This window comes from Spinacia oleracea, chromosome 2, assembly GCF_020520425.1.
Source record: "Spinacia oleracea cultivar Varoflay chromosome 2, BTI_SOV_V1, whole genome shotgun sequence".
Lineage (NCBI taxonomy): Eukaryota > Viridiplantae > Streptophyta > Magnoliopsida > Caryophyllales > Amaranthaceae > Spinacia > Spinacia oleracea.
In genome coordinates, this window is record NC_079488.1 from 15,699,097 (window position 1) to 15,722,210 (window position 23,114).

The following is a 23,114-nucleotide window of genomic DNA, read 5'->3' on the forward strand; positions in this document are numbered from 1 at the left end:
TTTACATCCCTTACCCAACCAAACAACGGAAAATGATTGAAAAAAGGAAAATCGTTTTCCATGAAAACGTTTTACGCCCTACCAAACGGAGCCTAAGTCAACCAATGCTACTCCGTAACATTTACCAATAATAAATTTAACATAAAATTAAAATAGGGGGGCCCTTTGCTAAAAATAAGGTGAGGCTCTGTGCAGTAGCACATGCTATTTGCCGGCGGTGACCGTTACTACCATCCAAGTTATCCTTGTAATAATTGAGACGTGTAATTTTAATGGAATTGAAGGTTTCACATGGCATTCTGAAAAAGACTTCGACAACTATTGATCAAAGTTAGTTTCCACTATAATGACATGGTTGTTTTAGAAACTAAGGAGTTGACATTATTGTACACTTGAAAAGATCACCTTAGTTTTGCTTCATGTTAAAAGAATAAATAAAAAAGTTGCAATAATGGGATCAATGGTAATCTTTCAAAGTCAAACCCATCCTAGAATGTGTTGACTTTTGAGTTAAACCATAAACCCCTTCCTCCTTCAGTCTCAGTCAGTCTTCACCGCCTAAACCCAACTTCCCCCAAATTTCAGCCTCCATGAAAATAACTGAAAACACAAAAATGAAGATTACCCAGAAAAATTCAAACCAAAAGCAGCAAAATTCCGACGACGAAATCTTCGCTTCATGCTCATTCTCCAGCCTCGGCCTCGATTCTTCCTTGTGCGACCAACTCAAAGGTTTCCCTCTCCTCTTCAATCTCAATTCCCTGATTTCATATACTATTAATTCCTGTATAATTTCTGCTGTTTATTTATTGCAAATTTGCAAGCCCCTCATTTCGTATATTGATTTCTGTAAAATTTGTAATTGATAGAGAGGTTGGGTTTCGAAACTCCGACTCAAGTGCAAGCTAAAGCAATTCCTGTTATACTCTCTGGCAGCCATGTGTATCCTTTTATTTTCTCTTACTGAATTTGTTGATTGAATTTAGGTTTTGATTAAGTGGGTTGTATTTGTTTGTTGGTTTTCTTTAATGGGTATGATTGTTAATAGACTTGTTAATGCGGCAACTGGAACTGGCAAAACTATTGCTTATTTGGCACCGATTATTCATCACTTGCAGAAGTACGAACCTCGAATTCAGAGGGTTGATGGTACTTTTGGTACGTATTCGTTGTTGTGTTTTGAATTATAAGTATTTTATGTTGTTTGCTTATTCTTGTTGTTTGTTTTATGTGTGAGAACTGAGAATTGTAACTTTACGCGTGGATATGTTTAATTTGGGTTTAAAATGCGAATTTGACTCATGTTGTTTTCATGGAACTAAACTATATTAGGATTTTACTGTAATGATGATCCGACTTATATTTCACTATTGGTGGATCGGGGATTCGGGGGAGGTTAGGAAGGTGTAAACAGCACTACCTGTCAATTATTCAAACTTAGTAGAGAGTGAGTGCTCAATGTACGGCAGTACGGGTTGATTGTGGAGAGGATGTTGATTAGAACTGTAGTTTTTCTGTACTTTACTTTTCCAGTAGACAGTGATGGCCTTTAAGGGTATCATCCTCCATCTCTAGACGTGGACTATGTTACTCAGACATGGGTTCGAGTGAGGTTATGTCTGATTATCCAAGTGTCAAACACATCAGGGCTTACAATTTGCAGACACACGGACACTGTACTTCATAACGGTCCTCGGATGTGTGGGCATGCCAACATTGGATTCATAAAACATACTTCCTCCTCTTGGAAATACTCGCAACATTGGTCACTTCCATGCATGCCAATGCACAATTTTGATCGTTAATATCTTAAAATCTCTTCGAGCAAAAGTTATAAAAAGTTGATACACGTTGAGATTTAACAAGATCTCACATGACTATGTTAATCTGACATATAAATCACCAACAATAGTCAAAGTAGAACATGTGAATAGTTGTAAAAAGTCCAAACGTGGTGAGTATTTTCAAACGTAGGAAGTATGTCTGAAATTTTAAAAGACTGTCTATATGCCTTTCACATACTGATATACATACACACATCTGAGGTTGATTAGTTTTCTAGTTCTTGTTAAATTATCTCTAGCCCTTTTATGTGTATATATTGCACAATTCTCCCATAACTTTCCCTCTCTTTTTCACGATAGAAGACCCCTCCCTTTAGTATAAAATCCATGTATTGAAAGACCTGATCGGTAAAGAAAAGGAGTTTTTCCCTAATATAAATCATATCTATCTCTTACTGCTTCTTTATAACCGCCTTCTTTGCTTCACCGCGAGCCTGCCCCCTTTTTCTATCTTATTTATTGCCTTGCTCCTCTGCTCCACAATTGACCACATTACCAACAAAATTGCATTCTAGCAGTGAGGATTTTGGAAATGAGTTTATAGACTATAGAGCAGCACGCAATAGGTCTATAATCCCTAATACTAGAAGCATTCTGTATCTTAGGAACCAAACACAGTGTTGTTGACTTGTTTAAGCATTTTACCGGATTAAAAGAACTCCTTTCTCTACAAATTTGTAGCTCAAGATAATTGAAGTGTCTAGGTGAATTTCTTGAAGTGTCAGGTAAAGATTCCACTCCTCTTCGGAGTGTCAAGTGTTTGACATGGGTATACGATAGGTAAAAGAGTTGAAGTGACCGGTTGTAGTGTAAGTAATATGGAATATATAAAGCTTACTACTATGTGTAGTATGTGGTTTCTGGATGAAGTAAGTGCATTTAGTTTTTATATGGACTCTTACTCCTTCACTGGGTTAAGCGAGATCCTTTGCCTTGCTTTAGAGGGGGAGGAGGTAGGCAACAAAGCTCTCAATTTGTGTCTCTTGTTGTCATGTGACTGATTTCTGAGTCTTAATCCTATTGCCAAAAGGTAATCGATGGGTACAAAGCTCTATTTAACTCTCGTTGCTGGTAGGTGATAATTTTGTTTTATTTATTTTACAAGATGATGAATGCTCCAGCACTCTTAACATGTTTTGCAGCTGCATTTGCCATTACAGTTTTGAATTTTCACTGATATTATGGAAACAGCCTTGGTACTTGTACCAACGCATGAGTTATGCATGCAGGTGTATGAAACTCTGCAAAAGCTACTGCACCGATTTCATTGGATTGTCCCAGGATACATAATGGGAGGTGAAAGTAGGTCAAAAGAAAAGGCGAGGTTGCGAAAAGGTAAGTTAAACTTCTCATATGCTGAATATTGTGATAACTAGATCATATATGCTGCTGATTTTGATTTATTGACGATTCACATAGTTTGTAAAGCTTTATTGTTAACAAATTTAATCACAGAGATGAAAATAACAAGTTCAAGTTGATCACAAGCTCGACTCAATATATCATGTTTCAACAATAAGCACACTATGTTTTTATTACGCCCCTCTCCAAATAGAAATATTAACCTTGTTGCTATTCAGCTGAATAATAGTATTCGGCGTAAGAACTGAGAAGTTGTGTTAAAATTACCTTCTCTCTGTGATTAAACTTGTAAATGGGCTTACGGATAAGATGTATAATAATCGAATAGAAATGTGAAAGGTATTTTTTGTTTTTCTTTAATTAACAAGCTCATGAGTTGGGTATAATTGAGTTCAAGTTCTGGAGTTAAATTTTCTAACTGTAATTTTGAGTTCAATCTCAGTTCGTTAACAAATGAACCAAAAACCAAACTGTACTTTGACTGAGTCGATTCCATACTGTTCATGAATCATGAGCCAATTTGTCCGTAAATTCCGTATCCACCATCGCTTTAATCTTAAGTTTCTGGCAAATATTTGGTCTATTTGTTATGTTTTATAGTGTGATTATGTTTTATAATGTGATTGTTACGAGATATATATTTTACCATAATTAGGAGATGTTGTGATATAGTATGTACATTATTATAGGCGATTTTTAAGGAGAGATTAGGAGATTATTGTTAGGAGAATATTGTAACGTGATAGATGTAATCATTGTTAGGACACGCTTTCCTATTCTAGGAGATTATTGTTAGGACACGCTTTCCTATCTTTGTATTATGTACTTGTATATATATGTTGTGATTGTGAATGAGAAGCGCAGAAAAACTGGAGGAGAATTTATTATCTATCAAGAGCATAGGTTCAATCCTGGGAAATTCAATTCTAGGCGATATTTAAGGAGAAATTAGGAGGGGAATTTTTTTTTTAAAAAAATGTATTTCCTAGGATTGAACCTATGCTCTAATACCATGATAAGAAAGTCTCCTCTACTTTTTCCGCCCTTCTCAATAATAATAATCTCCTAGAATAGGAAAGCATGTCCTAACAATGATTACATCTATCACGTTCACAATATTCTCCTAACAATAATCTCCTAATCTCTCCTTAAGGCCCTGTTTAGTTCACCTTATTTCTCCTGATCTGATCTGATCTGATCTGGTCTGATCTGAACTTATTTTTTCTGATCTGATCTGATCTGAACTTATTTTTTCTGATCTGATCTGCTATGATCTGATCTGGTCTGATCTGATCTGATTCTTCTGAATTAAGTTTAAAAAAAATCTACATTTATTAATATTAAACGACTTACGTGTAAAATAAATGTTACACAAATTTATAATATTGTTATTATTTACTTACTTTGCTCATGATTTAACTATTCTTTATATTAGATAGACCTATACATGATCTAGATAGATCGGTTATGATCTAGACATATAAGTTCTGATCTGGATATGATATGTACAGATCGATTCTGATCTATACATAATTTGTACGTATAAGTTATGATCTGGACATGATCAGTTCTAATCTGGACATGATCTGTACAGATTAGTTATGATCTGTACATGATATGTACAGTTCAGTTATGATCTAGACATGATCTGGACATGATCTGTACAAATCAGTTCTGATCTGGACATGATCTGTACATGATCTGTACAGATCAGTTCTGGTCTGGACATGATCTTTACAGATCAGTTCTGATCTGGACATGATCTGTACAGATTAGTTCTGATCTGGACATGATCTGTACAGTTCAGTTCTGATCTGGACATGATATGTACAATTCAGTTCTGATCTAGACATGATTTGGACATGATCTGTACAGATCTGGTCATGATCTGGTCATGATCTGGTCATGATCTGTACAGATCAGTTCTGATCTGGTCATGATCTGTACAGATCAGTTCTGATCTGGTCATGATCTTTGAAGATCAATTCCGATCTGAACATAATCTGTACAGAGTCGATATCTAGACAATTTATAATTTGGACATATCGATTCTGATCTGGACATGATCTGTACAAATCGGTTTTGATCTGAACATATTGGTTTTGTAAGGATTGGTTCAGATGTAGACAAGATCTTTGCAAATTTGAACATGATCTGGAGATGATCTGTACAGATCAGTTATGATCTGGATATTATCTGATCCTATCAGTTCTTGTCTGGATATATAATGGTTCTGATCTATAAAAATCAGTTCTGATATGGACATGACCTGATCATATCGTTTCTAATCTGGACTTAATGGTTTTAATTTGGACATGATCAATTTGAATGTTTTGTTAATGTTTTTTTATGCCTTAAATAATAGATTTTAATTGCACCGACAACAACATTATTTTTTATTAAAGCAATAATAGTAATAAAATATTAAATATAATAACAATGATTTTTGTTAATGTTTTTTTATGCCTTAAATAATAGATTTTAATTGCACCGACAACAACATTATTTTTTATTAAAGCAATAATAGTAATAAAATATTAAATATAATAACAATGATATAAACATATACCAATAATAATAATAATAATAATAATAATAATAATAATAATAATAATAATCTGATCTGGTCTGGTCTGATCTGATCTGAACTGAACTTATTTTTTCTGATCTGATCTGATCTGAACTTATTTTTTCTGATCTGATCTGATCTGGTCTGGTCTGATCTGATCTGATTAGATCTGAAATAAGTAATAAGGTCCTGAAATAAGGTGAACTAAACAGGGCCTAAATAGCGCCTATAATAATATACATAATATATCACAACATCTCCTAATTATGGTAAAATATATATCTCGTAATAGTGATTGATATGGTGGCCAAATTTTTTTAGTGCTTTGACTACGCCAGTAGCATTGAACAACGATGTCCTCAAGTCACTATTTTTGTTTGCATGTAAAATGCTGGTTTGACTTTTGATTATATTTTTTTTTCTACATATCTATGAATGCATGATTGTGAATCTGGGCTTGTCATGTAAGTTTTTTTTTGACACGTGGGAGTTTCAGGTATATCTATACTTGTTGCAACTCCTGGCCGTCTTTTGGATCACTTAAAGAATACATCATCATTCTTGTATACTAATTTGCGCTGGTTAATTTTTGATGAAGCAGATAGGTAATTTTTGGACATCATATGTTAACCCATAACATGCAATACTTTATATATTTTTCGCCTCATGTCTGACTATACTGTTTTATTCAGGACACTAGAATTAGGGTTTGGTAAAGAAGTTGAAGAAATTCTTAGTATTTTTAGCTCAAGGCAAAGCAGAACTAATGATAAAGAAAGTGGGAACTTTAGAATTTTTGAGTTTGAAAGGCAGAATCTGCTCTTATCTGCTACCTTAAATGACAAGGTCAATCATCTTGCTCAAATTAGTCTAGAAAATCCCATTATGATCGGTCTTGGTGAAAGGGAGCCCCATCAAAATCCATCTTCCAAGCATTCTGGGTCTGTAGGATCTGAGGAGGAAGAATTAGAACAAAGTGGGACAGTTAAAGACTCCTCAACTGGAGATTACAACCTCCCCTCTCAACTTACTCAGAGATATGTGAAAGGTACTTCAGTACTTGTGAATTAAAGGTTAATTTTCGTGCTAACCAGTTTCAAAACACCAATAACTCCGCGGCCCTTGTTTTCCCCAGTGCCTTGTGGTTCACGGCTGGCAGTTCTTCTTTCTATTCTCAAGAATCTTTTTGAACGAGAAGCTACCCAAAAGGTTGGATTTTATTTCATTATCTCTACCTGTTTGTAGCTCTAGTGTAATGATTCCTTACTATTTGATGCCCATTCGTAAATTATACTTCGTATACATTTGCTGTATTCAGTTTTTTCTTTTTCAGTGTTTGTCTTGAATGTTTCATTTTACTTTGACAATGTCGAATCCCCCTTCCGTCCTCAAATAACATCAGAAGGAGAGTGGAACAGAGGCATTGACACACAACTTTCTTATGAGGATTCTTTGTCTGTTGAGGACTTCTACTCTTACTGTTGCGGTGTCTTTATCGTGTAATGGTGAATAATCTGACTATTGCAATATGTTAGTGAACTGTTTAATTATTATTAATTTCTGAAAGAACTCACATGGAGTGTGCAGTACATATAGATATCCATTCAAGTTTTCACTTACCGGTCTCTCTGTACTAACTGGTTCTCTGTTACAGACTTGCTTCTTTCTTCTACTGCTTTTCTTTTCTCCTACTTCATATATGATTATTATTTGAGAAATGCTTCTTTAATCCTGTTTACTAATTGTTTAATTCATACAATTTGTTTTGCTACGATAAATGGACAGGTTGTAGTCTTCTTCTCGACTCGTGATGCTGTGGACTTCCACTACAAACTTCTAAAGGAGTTCCAGTGGCCGCCAAATGTTGCAAAAGAAACTAAGGGGAGGCGTCTTTTTATGAACTGCAAAACCTTCCCCTTACATGGGAGCATGGAGAACAAAGAGCGAACAAGTTCAATTTCTTCCTTCAAAGCAGAAAAATCTGCTCTACTCCTATCTACTGATGTTTTGGCGAGAGGCGTGGACATCCCTAAAGTTAGCTATATTATACAATATGATCCTCCTGGAGAGGCCACTGAATATGTTCATAGGTGTGTCTCTACTCCCCACCTTATATTGTATGCTTGTGTTGATTCTCCAGAGGTGTGTTACATGTGGGATCTCTGTGTTGCTATTCTCACATGTTGCACTTTCTGCATCTTTTTATGCAATTCTGCAATTGCAAAACTCCTTGCTTAGAAGCCCTGTATGTCCTTGTTTTACGTCTGCTCACATGGTTTTAATTCATCGTATTGTTCATGGTCTAGTCGTGTATGTTCTATTGTATCTGTTTTCTTTATTTGTTTCTTCTCTGGGGCTGCTGCCGAGTGTGTTGGTTCTGTATGCGTAACCAACGAGTTCATTGTTGAAGTTGGACAGTATATCTAATTATGGCTGTCTTTATTTTTTGTGGAAATCAAAACTTAGGGTTGGAAGAACAGCTCGCTTGGGCCGGAAGGGAGATGCATTATTGTTTCTACAGCCCGTTGAAAAGGGCTATTTGGATGAGTTGGAAAAACATGGTGTATCATTAACAGAGTATCCACTTCAAAAGGTGTTGGATAGCTTACCATTGTATGGTCAAAAGCACCTTGCGAGGAAGTTTGTTGCAATTGAGATGCATCCCTGGTTATTAGATCTACAGATGGCTCTCGAGGACTTTATTTATGCTGAGGTATTTTTTCGTCCTTTCCCTTAGTTTTAATAGTTTGTGCTCCACTCCAAATGTGTGATCATCATCATTATCATTAGCCCATTGCCTCAAAGAGGCTCCCGCAAGAAGCGGGGACTCCAAATGTGTGATAATTGGGTAAAATCTATGTACGAATATCTCCTTAATTATTGGTCCAAATATAAGTTTAGCTGATTAATGAGTACTTACTCATTTGCTCAAGGACAAATTATATTTGAAATGAATATCAGACATTTGTTTAAACACTCCTAGAACCTTGTGTTATTTTCCTAAATACGCTAAACCTACTCATTGAAGTATTATGGTTCATGCCTTCTATAGTTCTATGCCCATGATCAGGAATAGGATTGGCTTTGATCACATGCCTTGTATATAGGGATGGTTTGGTGGTGGGCTGGGTTTATCCTTCGCTCTCCCCCCTTTTCCCTTGGAGCATAGCCCTTCTAGTCCTGTGAGTTAATGGCTGTCAATTCGTATCTACAGGATATTCAAACACAATGCTCAACTTTTAGGCATAAATTAAATTTATATGCACGTACCAAATGACCATCCCATGATAAAGGGACAAGTACTGTAACTAAGATACACATAGAATTGGAACAAAAGCACAACTTAAATTTATGAGTAAAGACGGTTGTCTGACTTCTCTTTTTGACCAGCCATTGGTTGATTTTTGGATTAAGTCCTTCAAAGTTATATTGAAGAAAAAGAGGAAAACTTCTAGAATATTGATTAAGATTGTCTAAAATTCAGTGATTAAGTTCAAGAATTGTTGTGTAATGATATAGGAATGTAGGATCACGATAAGATAATAAGTCTTTAAGATCTGATCTCTGTAATAATCTCTGTTTTTTTTTATGTGCATCATGTTATAAGGTATCATGTGGATTTTCCTTGCTATGGTCACTTTGTATATTAAGTTTTGAGTTTTGGTTCTTAAGTATGTGGTATGAACATTGCTAGCATAATAACTACTCCGTATGATTCATATCAAGACCTACCAAAACCGAATTACCCTTTTGTGCCCCTGTACATGGGTTTTGGATAAGAGCTCAACACAATAAAAAAGCAGGTACTGTGCTTTGGGTGCATGGTCTCACTTCCCAGCCTCAAAATTACCTAGTCAACAAAAAGATTAGGGTATAGTAGACCTAACTAGTTATTGACCCTAGATCCATTCCTAAGATCTCCACTCGCAACTTAGCATATAAAAGTTAGCAAAGACATTAGTATATTCTGTTAATTGATGATCATTAGCATATTCTGATAATTGATGATCATTAGCAAAGACACAACAAGTGGTAGAAAGCTAGCATATGAAACCTCAAAAACCTTGGTGCTGAACCAAGAGATCTCCCTTTTGTTCAGTTACAATAATTTGGGATCGGAGTCATAAACTTGTATGTACCCTTCCATCCCATATAGTACGCTTCTGTTAATTTTGGAAATGGAATTGGGTTTGCAAGTAATTTTGCATGAAATGTTTTACCCCAATGCATCCCTATCACCAAGTAGTATGTATTTTTTGGTTATTTGCCCAGTTTTCTATCAGCGTTCATTAATTTAGATCTCTTTTATTCTTCATTACATCTTATAACTACATTTTAGTTGGTAATTACTGGTAATGGGGAATGCCTTTGTAGAAAAAGACATCACATACATTCAAATGGAAAATCTCATATGAAATTGTGTGCAAACTCATTACTGTTCCCTTATTCATGGCATTGCATCGAACAAGCCGTTAAATGTGTTTCTTCTAAAAAAAATCTAATCATGTTCCTCTGTTATCAGGCATTTCATATCTGCTTGACCCCACCCTCCCCCATCTCCCAAACAAATAGAAAGAAAACAGTGTTTTATTTCAGTCCAATAGTATGATTAAAATATTCATGCTCATTTTTATACCTCGTACTGATTATGTACTGAAAAACTCATGTCAGTCAAAGTTGAAGACGATGGCAAAGGATGCATTTGTTTCTTGGGTGCGAGGATACACAACCCATAAACTAGAACTAAAAACCATATTCATGAAGAAGAACCTCCATTTGGGTCATGTTGCTAAAAGTTTTGCTCTTAGAGACCAGCCCTCTTTGGTAGGGAAATCGGTACACCAGCAGATAAAAAAGAGGATGAAAAGCGAGCAGATAAATAAAAAGAGGAAGAAGAGTGAGCAACAGAAGCAGAAGCAGAAACAGACAGGACAGCGGAAGAAGAGAAAGGTCGCTGTTACAACATAAATGCAAATCTTCTTCATCTTTTGGTTGACAACTCTGCATATAATGCAGATACATACATGCATACATGAAGACAATTATGGGGCATGTGATATGTTTTTTGGTGATTTGGTCAAGAACCCACCCCAAGTTGTGAGAGGTCCGTTTTCTTTTAACTTATCTTTCCCAAATTAAAGCTTCCTGGTTGTCCTTGAAAATGATTGACTCAAGTTCTTAACATACTTTCAAGTTCCAATCCATCTAATCCTTTGGATGGATTTATCTGGTAATTCACCTGTCATTCAACCAACAAAAGCCACGTACGGCATTTTCTGGTAACCCTTGTTCATCCACGCGACATTGATAGTAATATTATTTCGAGTTAATCTAGAAAATTTATAGAACTAGTCATGTGATTGTAATCTGTCTAATTTTGTTTTGAAAAGGCGAAATGGACTACACATACATATTCAAGGAAAGTCTTTAAACATCGATTTAAGCTTTGTATTATCTTCCTAATGATGTGTTTAAAATTTTGTTGAACCCTACTGTACATTATTATGGAACACTCGTTGTCTGTAATTATTGGTAACAAAATCAGAGAGATTGGAGTCCCACCTCCCAGGATTTTGGTCCACATTATACAGGAAATGTGGTCACAAAAGCATCTTATTTCATTTTCTAAATTATAGTATGGAATGTTTTATTTTACCGCCTAAATCGCGGTCTTTATTATGTTTTCAATCAATTTATTTAATACATGAACTTTTTAGTCTTGTATGAGCAAGATCAAGGGGTCTAGTTTTAAGACTTTTCTTACATGTCATGTTATCGTTTCACTAATATTTAATAATTATATTAGTGTTAACACTCATTAAGATTCAATCAAATTTAGTCCTTCACCCCATAAATTTATTTAAGACTTATTAAATTTATGAAATATATTATTTTATCATTTTATTCAACTCATACATTGAGTCTTAACTCTTAAGTTGCGTATTAGTTTTTCAAGACTCAATTTAAGACTTTGTCAAGACTTACCCACTTTAATGGTACAAATTTCTTTGTTTTATCTTAAGACTAAATGAGTTATATGTCATGCCAGCACAACTCAAGTCTTAAGGCTTGGGGTTTGATTATACTCTAACTAGTCTTATATGCACGCGATGCGTGCGAATATAAAAAAAAAACATTTGACCCCCTTAAGCGTATACTGTAAAATCAAGATCAAATCATCAATTTTAAAAAATAACACAAAAATTTCATAATTCTTTTGTTTTATCTTAAACGAATTACATAATCGGAAGAAAAAAAAGAATCTGATAACATAAATCGAGGGTTGAACTTTACAATGGCAACCCCTCCTACTAAATTCCCGAGTACTCCCCCAACTGAAGTAGCCATCAAAACAAATGACTGAAGCTCCCCTGAGGAAGATGATTGCTCTTTCTTTAAATAAGTAGGTTGTTTACTAATCTCGGAAACCATAGAATCATTAGCAACCTCAGCTATAGAGGCACCTAAGTTGCTCAGAAGAAGATAGAAAGTTATGATGATGATTGAGATGCCTGATGAATAAAATATTGCCACTGGTAACAATGCGAGAATCTGCAGAATAGCTGCATCCAAAAACGTAAACAGTTAACAAATTTATAATGCAGCATTACAGCAGGGATTATAAACCAAACGAATGACGAAATCAGTGTCGCCGTTCAAAATATTGTAACAATCAGTTGCATAAAAATTGATCATTGAAATAAATGCGACACATATCTATTCCCTCATGGCCTCCTTCCTCAACAAAAGAATAAAATTTTCTCTCATAAGAACACAAATAATTAAACAAACATCCCTTTTCCATCTAACTTTTGACATGAAATTCAACTTTCGCAGTAATTCGAAAAACCAATATCCCAAACCATTAACATGTCCTAAAGTGTAAATTTTAGCTACCTTAGTTGGTAAATCCCGTCTACATCAATTTCCTCTCTACTATACACCCAATAGGATAGAATGCCACAAAGTAATAACAGTTATGACCACCAGTCGAAAATTCAAAATCTCCCATCTGCATTTCAGTGCCCAGAAAATAAAATACTCAAATGTTCTCAATAAATTCAACAAAACAATCAAGTAACAAAATTATCAGAAAAATAAATATTGAGCAGCTGAACAGTATCATCAAATTACCCACCTCGATAAAACAAAACATCAAACAGTTGAACAATTAATTAATCAAATTCAAAGCAGAAATTAAATTGAAGGGAATAGAGTACCCAAGCAGCTGAATTTGAGATAGAGGTGAAGATGAAATGATGATCAGGATTAATGGTGAGTTTAGCATAGATGAATAAAAGGATGGATTGTTTGATTGAATCAAGTCTGGTGATGGGTCATTCATTTGGTCCGGTGTTCTTCATTTCTGACATAATTTCTGTGTTAACGTCAATGCAAAAGAGTATCTTCTTTATAGTACGGAGTTGGCTTCAATTTGTACTTTGCTCCGCCGCTTCCCCCTCCGCCTCCACTGCCGCTTCCCCCTATCCTTGCCAGCAACCATTTTGCCTAATTCATTACAACTAACAACCCATAAATGCTGTTGCAAATGTCTAATTCCCAGAAATTAAACCATTTACTGATTAAAAAAAAACTGTTAACAGAAATCTCATCTCAACGTTGATTAAAACAAACAGAGTAATTAATTAAAATGCAAATAGCTAAAAACAGAGGATGAATTTATTCTACCACATCAAAACTTCATTTGTATTATATCATCAAAACTTCATTTGTTTACATAGTAGTAGTAATTAACAGGCTTTCACAATGACCATTGGATCTATATGAAATTGAACAACAATTAGAAGGTTACATAAATGATGATCGATCATAGCTCTTCATGATCCGACACTCTTAGTAATAACTAGTAATTAACATACTCAATTCATAATATTCTTTAACCTACTTGTATATTTGGACAAATCCTGTTGTAACTTTCTGGAATCGACCAAATATTCCATATCTTCTTAAATCTCTCCTTGTTGAACATTATATCATCAAGCTCATCAATCACTGAGTCAAACTTCTTATTATCCGCCCCCAAAAAATTTGAGCAGTAGTCTACGGGAGGGACAACCGAGTCTGATCCTCATCAGAGCAAGCGCACCGCCACCTCCGGCAGTCGGAAGGACAACCGGAGGTGGGAGAGACTCAGAGGAGGTCGGCGAGCTTACCATAGAAAATAGAGGAATCGTCGACAGTAACCGAATTTGTTATTTAGACAGAGAAACTACGATCGAATTAACAACTAGAGTGAATACTTAGTGTTAAAATGAAACGAAAAGGGAGAGAGATGGAGAGAAAGAGAGTTTTAGAGAGAGAAAAATGGGGGAAGAAGATGGATGTATAGTCCATAGTTAGGGAATTAGGGTTTGAACTTTGAAGTCGATCGAATGTCTTAAATAGAAATTAACGGAACAGTTTGGGGCATTAATTGGGGGGGGATGAAGAACTCTGATGTTTCATTAACGTCTCTGATTCGATCATCATTTTTGGTCAGCTTCTTTCTAATTATTACTGCATTGCTTCGATTTTAAAAGAGGATTAAGATTGAAGAAGAATGAGCAGCATAAGCATAAGTAGAAGCAGAAGCAGAAACAGAAAGGACAGTGGAAGAAGAGGAAGGTCGTTGTCAGAACATAAATATATGCCCACTGAAAAAGGACGTCCATCTCTTTAGTTGACAACTCTGCAAATCTCAACCCGAACCGTTGAACCCGCTGGGTTAATCCGATTCGTTAAGAACCCGAACCGTTAATAACCCGTTAGTTGGAATTCGAAAACTAACCGAACCGATAACATTCAACCCGAACCCGAACCGTCTCGGAAATATTAAACTGATTAAGACCCGATACCCGATAACAAACCGTCATGCGTCAACCCGAAACCGTTTCTACCCGAACCGAATGGACCCGGAAACCGTTAATGACCCGATTTATTTCAACCCGAACCGTTTCAACCCGGGGAAAACCCGTTCACAACCCGAACTGTTTCAACCCGAACCCTTTACAACCCGAACCGTTTCAACCCGAACCGTTTACAACCTGAACTGTTTCAACCCGAACCGTTTACAACCCGTAACCCGTTTACACCCAGTTTAATTCAAACCGTTCATAACACGCCTCAAATAAGTTTTTACTTGAAATGTTTTCCGTCAAACTAAACAGAGCCGAAATGCTAAGATATCAAATGATATAATTCGTAAGTAATTGTACTTCTTAAACCTTTATAAACCAAAGATATAATACAATGTGCGTTGTTCAACCGAATATTCGAACTGTTGTTTATCAACCAACTAAGTAACTAAACATGTTATCATTTAACATATATTTTTTTTTTGGCAATTAATATTAGGATTATATTAATACCAAAGAGCAAGGGCAAAAAACCCAAGGATTACATGGAAATCAGACCACTAGTCCTCAAACTACAACAAACAATTAATCTTGCAGTAATCTACTTCTCAGTTCATCAGAACTTCTACAAGCCACTCGAAACAAAATTTCTTTAACAAGATACTCAGATGATTTCACATGATTCCTGAAAACAACAGAATTCCTCATAAGCCATATGTTGTAGATTGCTTCTGTGAAGCACATAACATAAAGCTTAGCAATGCAACCAGTTTTCTTGCTAGCTTTAGCTGCCTCTCCAAGCTCATAAGCAAGGCCTGCACTCCTCCTATGAATCTTCAATTTCTTCAGCACAGCTTGCCAGATTGTAGCAGAAAAAGAACAAGCAAAAAACAGATGTTCTACTGACTCCTTTCCACCAGAACATAACACACAATCATCAGAACAGTTCAGACCCCAGTTTTGCATTCTATCAGTAGTGTATAGCCTATTAAGAATTGCTAGCCAAGTAATAAAGATACTTCGAGGACTAGCTCTATTATAACACAGCACCCTCCTCCAGGGAACCTTTTGGAAAGTTCCTTGCAGATTTCTGTAGACTGTACTAATAGAGTATTTCCCTTTCACAACAGTCTTAGTCCAGCCACCAATCTGAGAGATGAAAATCTGACTATTAAGAATCTTCTTAAGAGACCAGGAACAGGAACTAGGAGCCACAAAGTGCAAAGGATCTTGTCCTTTCATATAAAAGCTGTCTACCCATTGTACCCACATCTTATCTTTCTTGAAAGCTAAGGCCCACAGAAGCTTGCCAATTGCTGCTTTGTTCCAAAGGGCTATGTTCTTCACATTCCAACCCCCAGCAGATCTAGGCATGTATAACTTGTCCCATGCCACTAGAGCTTTCTTAGAATTTACAGTATCACCAGTCCATAGAAACATCCTACAGAAAGCTTCAACCTCCTTAATAATTCTTTTGGGAAGAATAAAAATCTGGCACAAGAAGGTTTGCATCCCAAACAATATAGTTTTGATGAGCAGAAGTCTCCCTGCATAAGAAAGGAACTTAGCAGACCAAACTTTTGCTCTAGCAAGAATTTTATCCACCAGGGGTTTGCACTGATGGTAATTGAGTTTTTTTGAGGAGAGAGGCACCCCTAAGTATCTAAAAGGTAAGCTGCCTTCTAGTAATTCTGTTGTGTCAAGAATATCACCTTTTTCAGCAGTAGAAACACCCCCAAAGTAAATGTTGCTTTTACTCATGTTGGCCTCCAACCCTGAAACAGTAGAGAATTTACTAAAAGCATCAAGAAGCAACTGCACTGAGATCTTATCAGCTCCGGCAAACAATAGCAAATAATTAGCAAACATCAAGTGAGTGATGTTGAGCTTTTCACACCTAGGGTGGAAATTGAAATCTGGATTCAACTTTAACTGATTCATACATTTGGAGAGATACTCCATCCCAATAGCAAACAGAAAGGGTGAGAGAGGATCACCTTGTCTCAAACCTTTTTTTGCTTGAAAAGGAGTACTGGGAAAACCATTAATAAGCACTGAGTAAGAAACAGTAGTGATACAGGCCATGAGTAATTGCACAAACATCACTGGAAAACCCAGTTCAAAGAGCACAGTTTCCAAGAAAGTCCACTCCACAGAGTCATAGGCCTTCTTGAGATCAATTTTTAACACACATCTAGGGGAAAGGTGAGCTCTACCATAACCTTTGATCAGCTCAGTTGCTAAAAGAATATTATCAGTGATGTTCCTACCAGGAATAAATCCTGATTGACATTCACTTACAACTTCTGTGATTACTTTCTTTAGTCTTGCTGTAAGAACTTTAGAAATCACTTTGTAAACCATAGAACAGCAGGCTATAGGTCTGTAATCTTTCACGTAGGAAGCATTCACAACTTTGGGAACCAGAGTAATAGAGGCACAATTCACACCAGGAAACATCTCCCTAGTTTGGAAGAAATAGAACACAACCTTGTACAAATCTTCTTTAATCACTGGCCATGTAGCTTTAAAAAACACAGCATTATATCCATCTAGCCCTGGGGCCTTGCTATCATCTATACTATGAAGAGCATCATCAATTTCCTTAGTGGTCACAGGTTGGCAAAGAGATTGAGCAGCATCAGAAGACAGCCTAGGTCCTGATCTGATAGTTGGTAAATCAACTTTAGGTAAGCTTGAAGCAGCAGTACCTAGCAAGGAGATATAGAATTTTTTAATTTCTGCAGTAATATCTCCTGGATCAGTCAACTTGTCCCCTTGATCATTATACAATAGAGAAATTCTATTGGAGTTCCTCCTCTGCTTGACTGAAGCATAGAAATATCTAGAATTAGAATCTCCTTCAGTTAGCCATTGAATTCTAGATTTTTGCCTTAATGCTGATTCCTCTACTGAAAGCCATTTCCTCAACTTCTCAATGCCTACTTTCTCATCAGCTTGCAGCAACAAATCCGTGGGATCTGTGTTAGGTTATGATTCATATGACAAAACATAAATCATGCGGAAAAACCATAAAGCCAGGAAAACATATTATTTACACATAATCATTTAGCATAGTTTAGATGCATACACTATGTTGCGTGCCCTCCCTAGCTGCGCCCGAACCGAACAAGAACAAGTCTTTAGGACTCCAAGTGTCGTCCCTCCGTAGATAGTCCACAGCACGTCCGGATCCGCCTTAAGCTTGACCAACTAGAATCGCCCTTAAGGTAGTATAGATTTCGCCTAAATAGGGGCAAGAGAGTGGCTGATTTTTCTTGAAAATCTTACCTTTGAATACTTCAATTGTATCTATAAATTATGACCCTAGGCACCTATTTATAGAGGTATGGAAAAGGAATTATAATCCTACTAGGATTTTGATTTATTAATTAGAATCCAACTTGAACTCTAAATAATAATTTAATCTATTAGGATTAGGATTTAATCAATATACGAATTCCGATAGGATTAGGATTCGTTACGAACATGAGCATCGTATGGCCACGAGCATCGCACCACCCGCGCAGGCCTTGCGGCCCACACGAGCAGTCCCTGCTCGCAGCCCAACAGCACGCTTAGCGTGCGCGCGCCAAGGCCTTGCTGGGCCTGGCGAGGCTGTGGCAGCTCCATGTTGGGAGCTCGGCTTGCTGGTCGCGGGCCTGGCTTCGTGCTGGGCCTTCGTCTAGCAAGCCTCGTCCGATGTTAATTCGTACGATGCGCTTCCGATTAAATTCCCGGTTCCGGAATTCATTTCCGATACGAACAATATTTAATATTTCCGATTCCGGAATTAATTTCCGTTTCGAACAAATATTTAATATTTCCGTTTCCGGAATTATTTTCCGATTCCGATAATATTTCCGATTCTGACAATATTTCCGTTTTCGGCAATATTTCCGATTCCGGTAATATTTCCATTTCCGATAATATTTTCCGATACGTACCATGTTTCCGTTTCCGGCAACATCTACGACTTGGATAATATTTATATTTCCGATACGATTCATATTTCCGTTTCCGGCAATATCATCGTTTCCGGAGTATTCATTTCTTGCTTGTGACGATCTCAGCTCCCACTGAAACCAAGATCCGTCGATTCCGAATATCCATAGATGGAGTATTTAATGCCATTAAATACTTGATCCGTTTACGTACTATTTGTGTGACCCTACGGGTTCAGTCAAGAGTAAGCTGTGGATTAATATCATTAATTCCACTTGAACTGAAGCGACCTCTAGCTAGGCAGTCAACTCACTTGATCTCACTGAATTATTAACTTGTTAATTAATACTGAACCGCATTTATTAGACTTAATATTATATGCATACTTGGACCAGGGGCACTATTTCCTTCAATCTGAACTAAGAAGCTGTTGAATACCTTCTAATTCATTTTGAGCTTGCTGAATTCTTGAATGAATCCCTGCAAACTCCTCCTTATGAAGCTGTTTCAATTGCCCTTTTAATCTCTTAAGCTTGTACCAGAATCTTTTAAGTGGGTTGCCTGACATAGGTTTACCCCAATCTTGCAATACCACCTCCTTAAACTGAGAGTGCTTCACCAGAAAATTGAAGAACTTGAATGGCCTACCACCCTCCTTCTGATCATCATCAAACTTCAACAATAATGGGGAGTGATCTGAGATGGAGCTGTTTAAATAATCTCCTGAAAGATGCCTATATTTCAGCATCCAACACCCATTTCCTAAAGCTCTATCAATCCTGCTAGCAATTCTAGCATCTCCAAGACCTTTATTAGTCCAAGAGTAAAAATGCCATGTACTCCTTATTTCCCCCACACTAGTGTTGATCAAGAAATCTTCAAAATCTTGAGTTTTTATCTTGCTAATAGTGAAGGAAATAATGCCCTTGGTCCAAGTATGCATTCTATGATAAGTCTAATAAATGCGGTTCAGTATTAATTAACAAGTTAATAATTCAGTGAGATCAAGTGAGCTGAATGCCTAGCTAGAGGCCGCTTCAGTTCAAGTGGAATTAATGATATTAATCCACAGCTTACTCTTGACTGAACCCGTAGGGTCACACAAATAGTACGTAAACGGATCAAGTATTTAATGGCATTAAATACTCCATCTATGAATATTCGGAATCGACGGATCTTGGTTTCAGTGGGAGCTGAGATCGTCACAGGCAAGAAATGAATACTCCGGAAACGATGATATTGCCGGAAACGGAAATATGGATCGTATCGGAAATACAAAATATTATCCAAGTCGTAGATGTTGCCGGAAACGGAAACATGGTACGTATCGGAAAATATTATCGGAAATGGAAATATTGCCAGAATCGGAAATATTGCCGGAAATGGAAATATTGCCAGAATCGGAAATATTGCCGGAAACGGAAATATTGTCAGAATCGGAAATATTATCGGAATCGGAAAATAATTCCGGAAACGGAAATATTAAATATTTGTTCGAAACGGAAATTAATTCCGGAATCGGAAATATTAAATATTGTTCGTATCGGAAATGAATTCCGGAATCGGAAATTTAATCGGAAGCGTATCGTACGAATAAGCATCGGACGAGGCCTGCCGGACGAGGGCCCAGCACGAAGCCAGGCCATCGCCCAGCAAGCCAAGCGCGCCACACGAACAGCCAAGGCCACGCCAGGCCCAGCGCAAGGCCAGGCCCAGCAGGCCGAGGCAGCGCGCACAGCGCGCGCAGCGCGCGCAGGAGCTGCGTGGGCTTGTAGCTCGCGTAGGCCTCGCTGCGTGGGCTGCTGCTCGCACGCACGCGCATGGGCGGCCCATCGTGGCTGCCGTGTGTGTGTGCGTGAGTGTTTGTGTTCATGCACGATTCCTAAAACATGCAGAGTTCGGTTAATGATTAAATTCCTAATTCTATTAGATAAATTAATTAATTAGAGTTCTTGTAGGATTCTAGGTTTAATTAATTTGTATCTGAATAGGATTCCAATTCCCTTTCCATACCCCTATAAATATGTGGCCTGGGTTCACAATTTATGACGAGTTTCAAAGTATTCAAAGTGAGTTTTTGAGAGAAAAATTCAATCACACATCTTGCTCAAAAGTGCCGAAAATTCTAGTACCTTAAGGGCGATTCTAGTTGGTCAATCTTAAGGCGGATCCGGACGTGCTGTGGACTATCTACGGAGGGACGACACTTGGAGTCCTAAAGACTTGTTCTTGTTCGGTTCGGGCGCAGCTAGGGAGGGCACGCAACAAAGAGTATGCATCTAAATTATGCTATATGATTATGTGTAAATAATATGTATTCCTGGGTTAATGGTTGTTTCCGCATGATTTATGTAATATCATATGTATCATAACCTAACAGTGGTATCACGAGCCCCTTATTATTTTCATAATCTAATTTGCATAACATGGTTAAATATTACAAATTTGCAAGAATTAAAAGGGGTGATTAATTTTCGTGATTGTTAATTAATTGCAAATTGCGTTTATTTAATTATACGTACGCAGTTTTTCGGCAGTTTCTTCGTTACTCATCCAAATCGAGTGATTTTTGTGTCAATTCCGCATGTAAAAGGCATTCTAAAATTTTGACAAATTTTTCTGCCAAACCCAGAATTCTCAAATTCGAAGCCTAACTATGACTTTTCGAAGGTTTTAGTTTTTCGAATGCAAAATTTCGTAAATTTAAGATGTTAAATTAAATATTTGCGATTCTTGTTGATTAATCTTGAATTTTTGATTGACCTACTGTATATGTTTAACAAGTTTGAATGCCTAGCCTTGTTAATTATGCAATCTAATTTGTAATTATGATTAATTTGTTGAAAATTAGAATAATTTAGAATTAATTTGATTTTCATAATTAATTATAATTTAATTAGAAACCTATGATTAAAAACCACCATAAAAATTGTAAATTTATGATAAATTTTAAATTTTTATGACCTAGGCTTGAATCCATGATAATCGGAAATCAATTGAATAATAAATTTTCGATTTTTTCGCCCTAAAATTATGAAATTAATATTATTTATTAATTTGTCATTAATTTTAAATATAAATTTTAAATTTTTATGCGATTCGTTCATAAAACTTGCACGCACAAAGCAATGGACGCTTCGTGTTACCCTTAAGGGGTGTTGTATAGTGCGGGCATGCGACGACGAGCAAGGGAGCTCGTCGCCCGTGCGGCACGAATGCAATGAGCAAGGGCGTAGTGCACGAGCACAAGGCAGCAGCCCTGCCTTGTGTCGTGTGCCACGAGCAATGATCAAATGGGCATGGGCGAAACGCAAGCCAAGGCAGTCGCGTGTGGGCAGCAAGCGAGCTGCGCCACAACGCGCACTGCCTCGCGCAAGAGCGCGCAGCCTAGCGCGCAGCGAGCGCAAGCTCGCGTGCCACGAGCGCTGCGCCCAGCGTTGCTCGCGCGCACAGGGAGCGATATCGCGCGCCTAGCAAGCGATGTCGCGCGCACAGCGAGCGATGGCTCGCGCGCACAGCGAGCAATGGCTCGCGCGCACAGCGAGCGTTGGCGAGCGCGCACTGCGAGCGATGGCTCGCGTGCGACGAGCGCTAGCGCGCGCGCGCAGCGAGCACCACAGCGTGCGATGGCTTGCGATTGGTAGAGCAGCAGCTATGCGACGAGCGCATGGGCTGCGCGCATATGGCCAGCAATGGCTGTATGCGTGCGGCCCATGGGCGTGCAATGCGTAGGGTGTTTGCGTTACGATTAGATCGTTTTGAATGTTTAATTTGATAATTTCAGTTCACGTAATTTTAATTAATTTTAAAATTAATAATTTAAATTATTTTCTTGGATTTTAATTTTGAATATTGTAATTATAATAAATTTTATTTATTCTAATTATTTTACTAAAATTAAAATCATGAATTAATTTAAATAACGACTGAAATTAAATTAAACTTTTTGGATTCAATTATAAATTTATATGAGCTTTAAATTTTAATTAAATTTGTATGTTTCCGGTTAGACTAGAAATACATTTTTATGTTTAAAATTAGTAAAGCATATGAATTTATTGGTTTAAGTGGGAGCGCTTTATAGTCATAAACTCTTGATTAGGTCTACAAATCCTTAAGGTTAAAACAACTTGATTAGAATTAATAAGGACTGAATAATTGGTAGATTATTGGTGCCCTTGATTAATTGCTGCAAATGTTTACGTGATGCATAATGTGTTTTACTAACCAGCTAAGTGGGCCATTCATGATAATGAATGGGTGAATGGTATATATTGTATATGTACTGTTTTGCAGGTTATGAAGTGACTAGTATGGCCCAAATAGGATAGAAAATATGGTCTGCGTACCATTAATTTGAATGTAATTGGTCTAAAGTACCAAAGTTATTTTTCAATTCAAATATGGTCTGCGAACCATCAAATAGTTGTAATTAGTTATAGCTTATCCTATTTGAAGAAAATGGTGCCTCCCACGGAGATTTTCAAGACGGACTTTGAAGTCAAAGCTTCAAGATGAAGTCGGGCCATACTAGATCAC

The 23,114-nt window shown here is 37.0% G+C and overlaps 1 protein-coding gene and 1 long non-coding RNA gene across 3 annotated transcripts; one reads left to right on the plus strand and one right to left on the minus strand.

Moving 5' to 3' along the window:
* Positions 1 to 496: 496 nt before the first annotated feature.
* LOC110774820 (DEAD-box ATP-dependent RNA helicase 17) lies at positions 497 to 11,413 on the plus strand. 2 transcript variants are annotated; one of them, XM_056836514.1, is made up of 10 exons: positions 497 to 732; positions 870 to 942; positions 1,049 to 1,158; positions 3,074 to 3,179; positions 6,272 to 6,380; positions 6,468 to 6,823; positions 6,911 to 6,984; positions 7,561 to 7,865; positions 8,242 to 8,488; positions 10,447 to 11,413. In XM_056836514.1, the coding sequence occupies exons 2-10, from the start codon at positions 939 to 941 to the stop codon at positions 10,741 to 10,743; spliced, it is 1,608 nt and encodes a 535-aa protein (XP_056692492.1). In that variant the 5' UTR covers positions 497 to 732; positions 870 to 938; the 3' UTR covers positions 10,744 to 11,413. The 2 variants fall into 2 exon arrangements, with proteins under 2 accessions (XP_056692492.1, XP_021835101.1); XM_021979409.2 differs by having other exon boundaries at positions 498 to 732; positions 3,036 to 3,179.
* Positions 11,414 to 11,923: 510 nt separating this feature from the next.
* On the minus strand, positions 11,924 to 14,329 carry LOC110774821 (uncharacterized). Its single transcript, XR_002529587.2, has 3 exons — positions 13,682 to 14,329; positions 12,996 to 13,284; positions 11,924 to 12,338 (listed from the first exon to the last, which is right to left on the minus strand). It is a non-coding gene; the product is annotated as an uncharacterized lncRNA (long non-coding RNA).
* Positions 14,330 to 23,114: the final 8,785 nt, after the last annotated feature.

Coding starts and splice junctions, on each gene's coding strand:
- LOC110774820 (XM_021979409.2), top strand. CDS start 591: ATGAAAATAACTGAAAACACAAAAATGAAGATTACCCAGAAAAATTCA. Junction 3,180..6,271: donor AAAGGCGAGGTTGCGAAAAG/GTAAGTTAAACT, acceptor TGGGAGTTTCAG/GTATATCTATACTTGTTGCA. Junction 6,824..6,910: donor TACTCAGAGATATGTGAAAG/GTACTTCAGTAC, acceptor TGTTTTCCCCAG/TGCCTTGTGGTTCACGGCTG.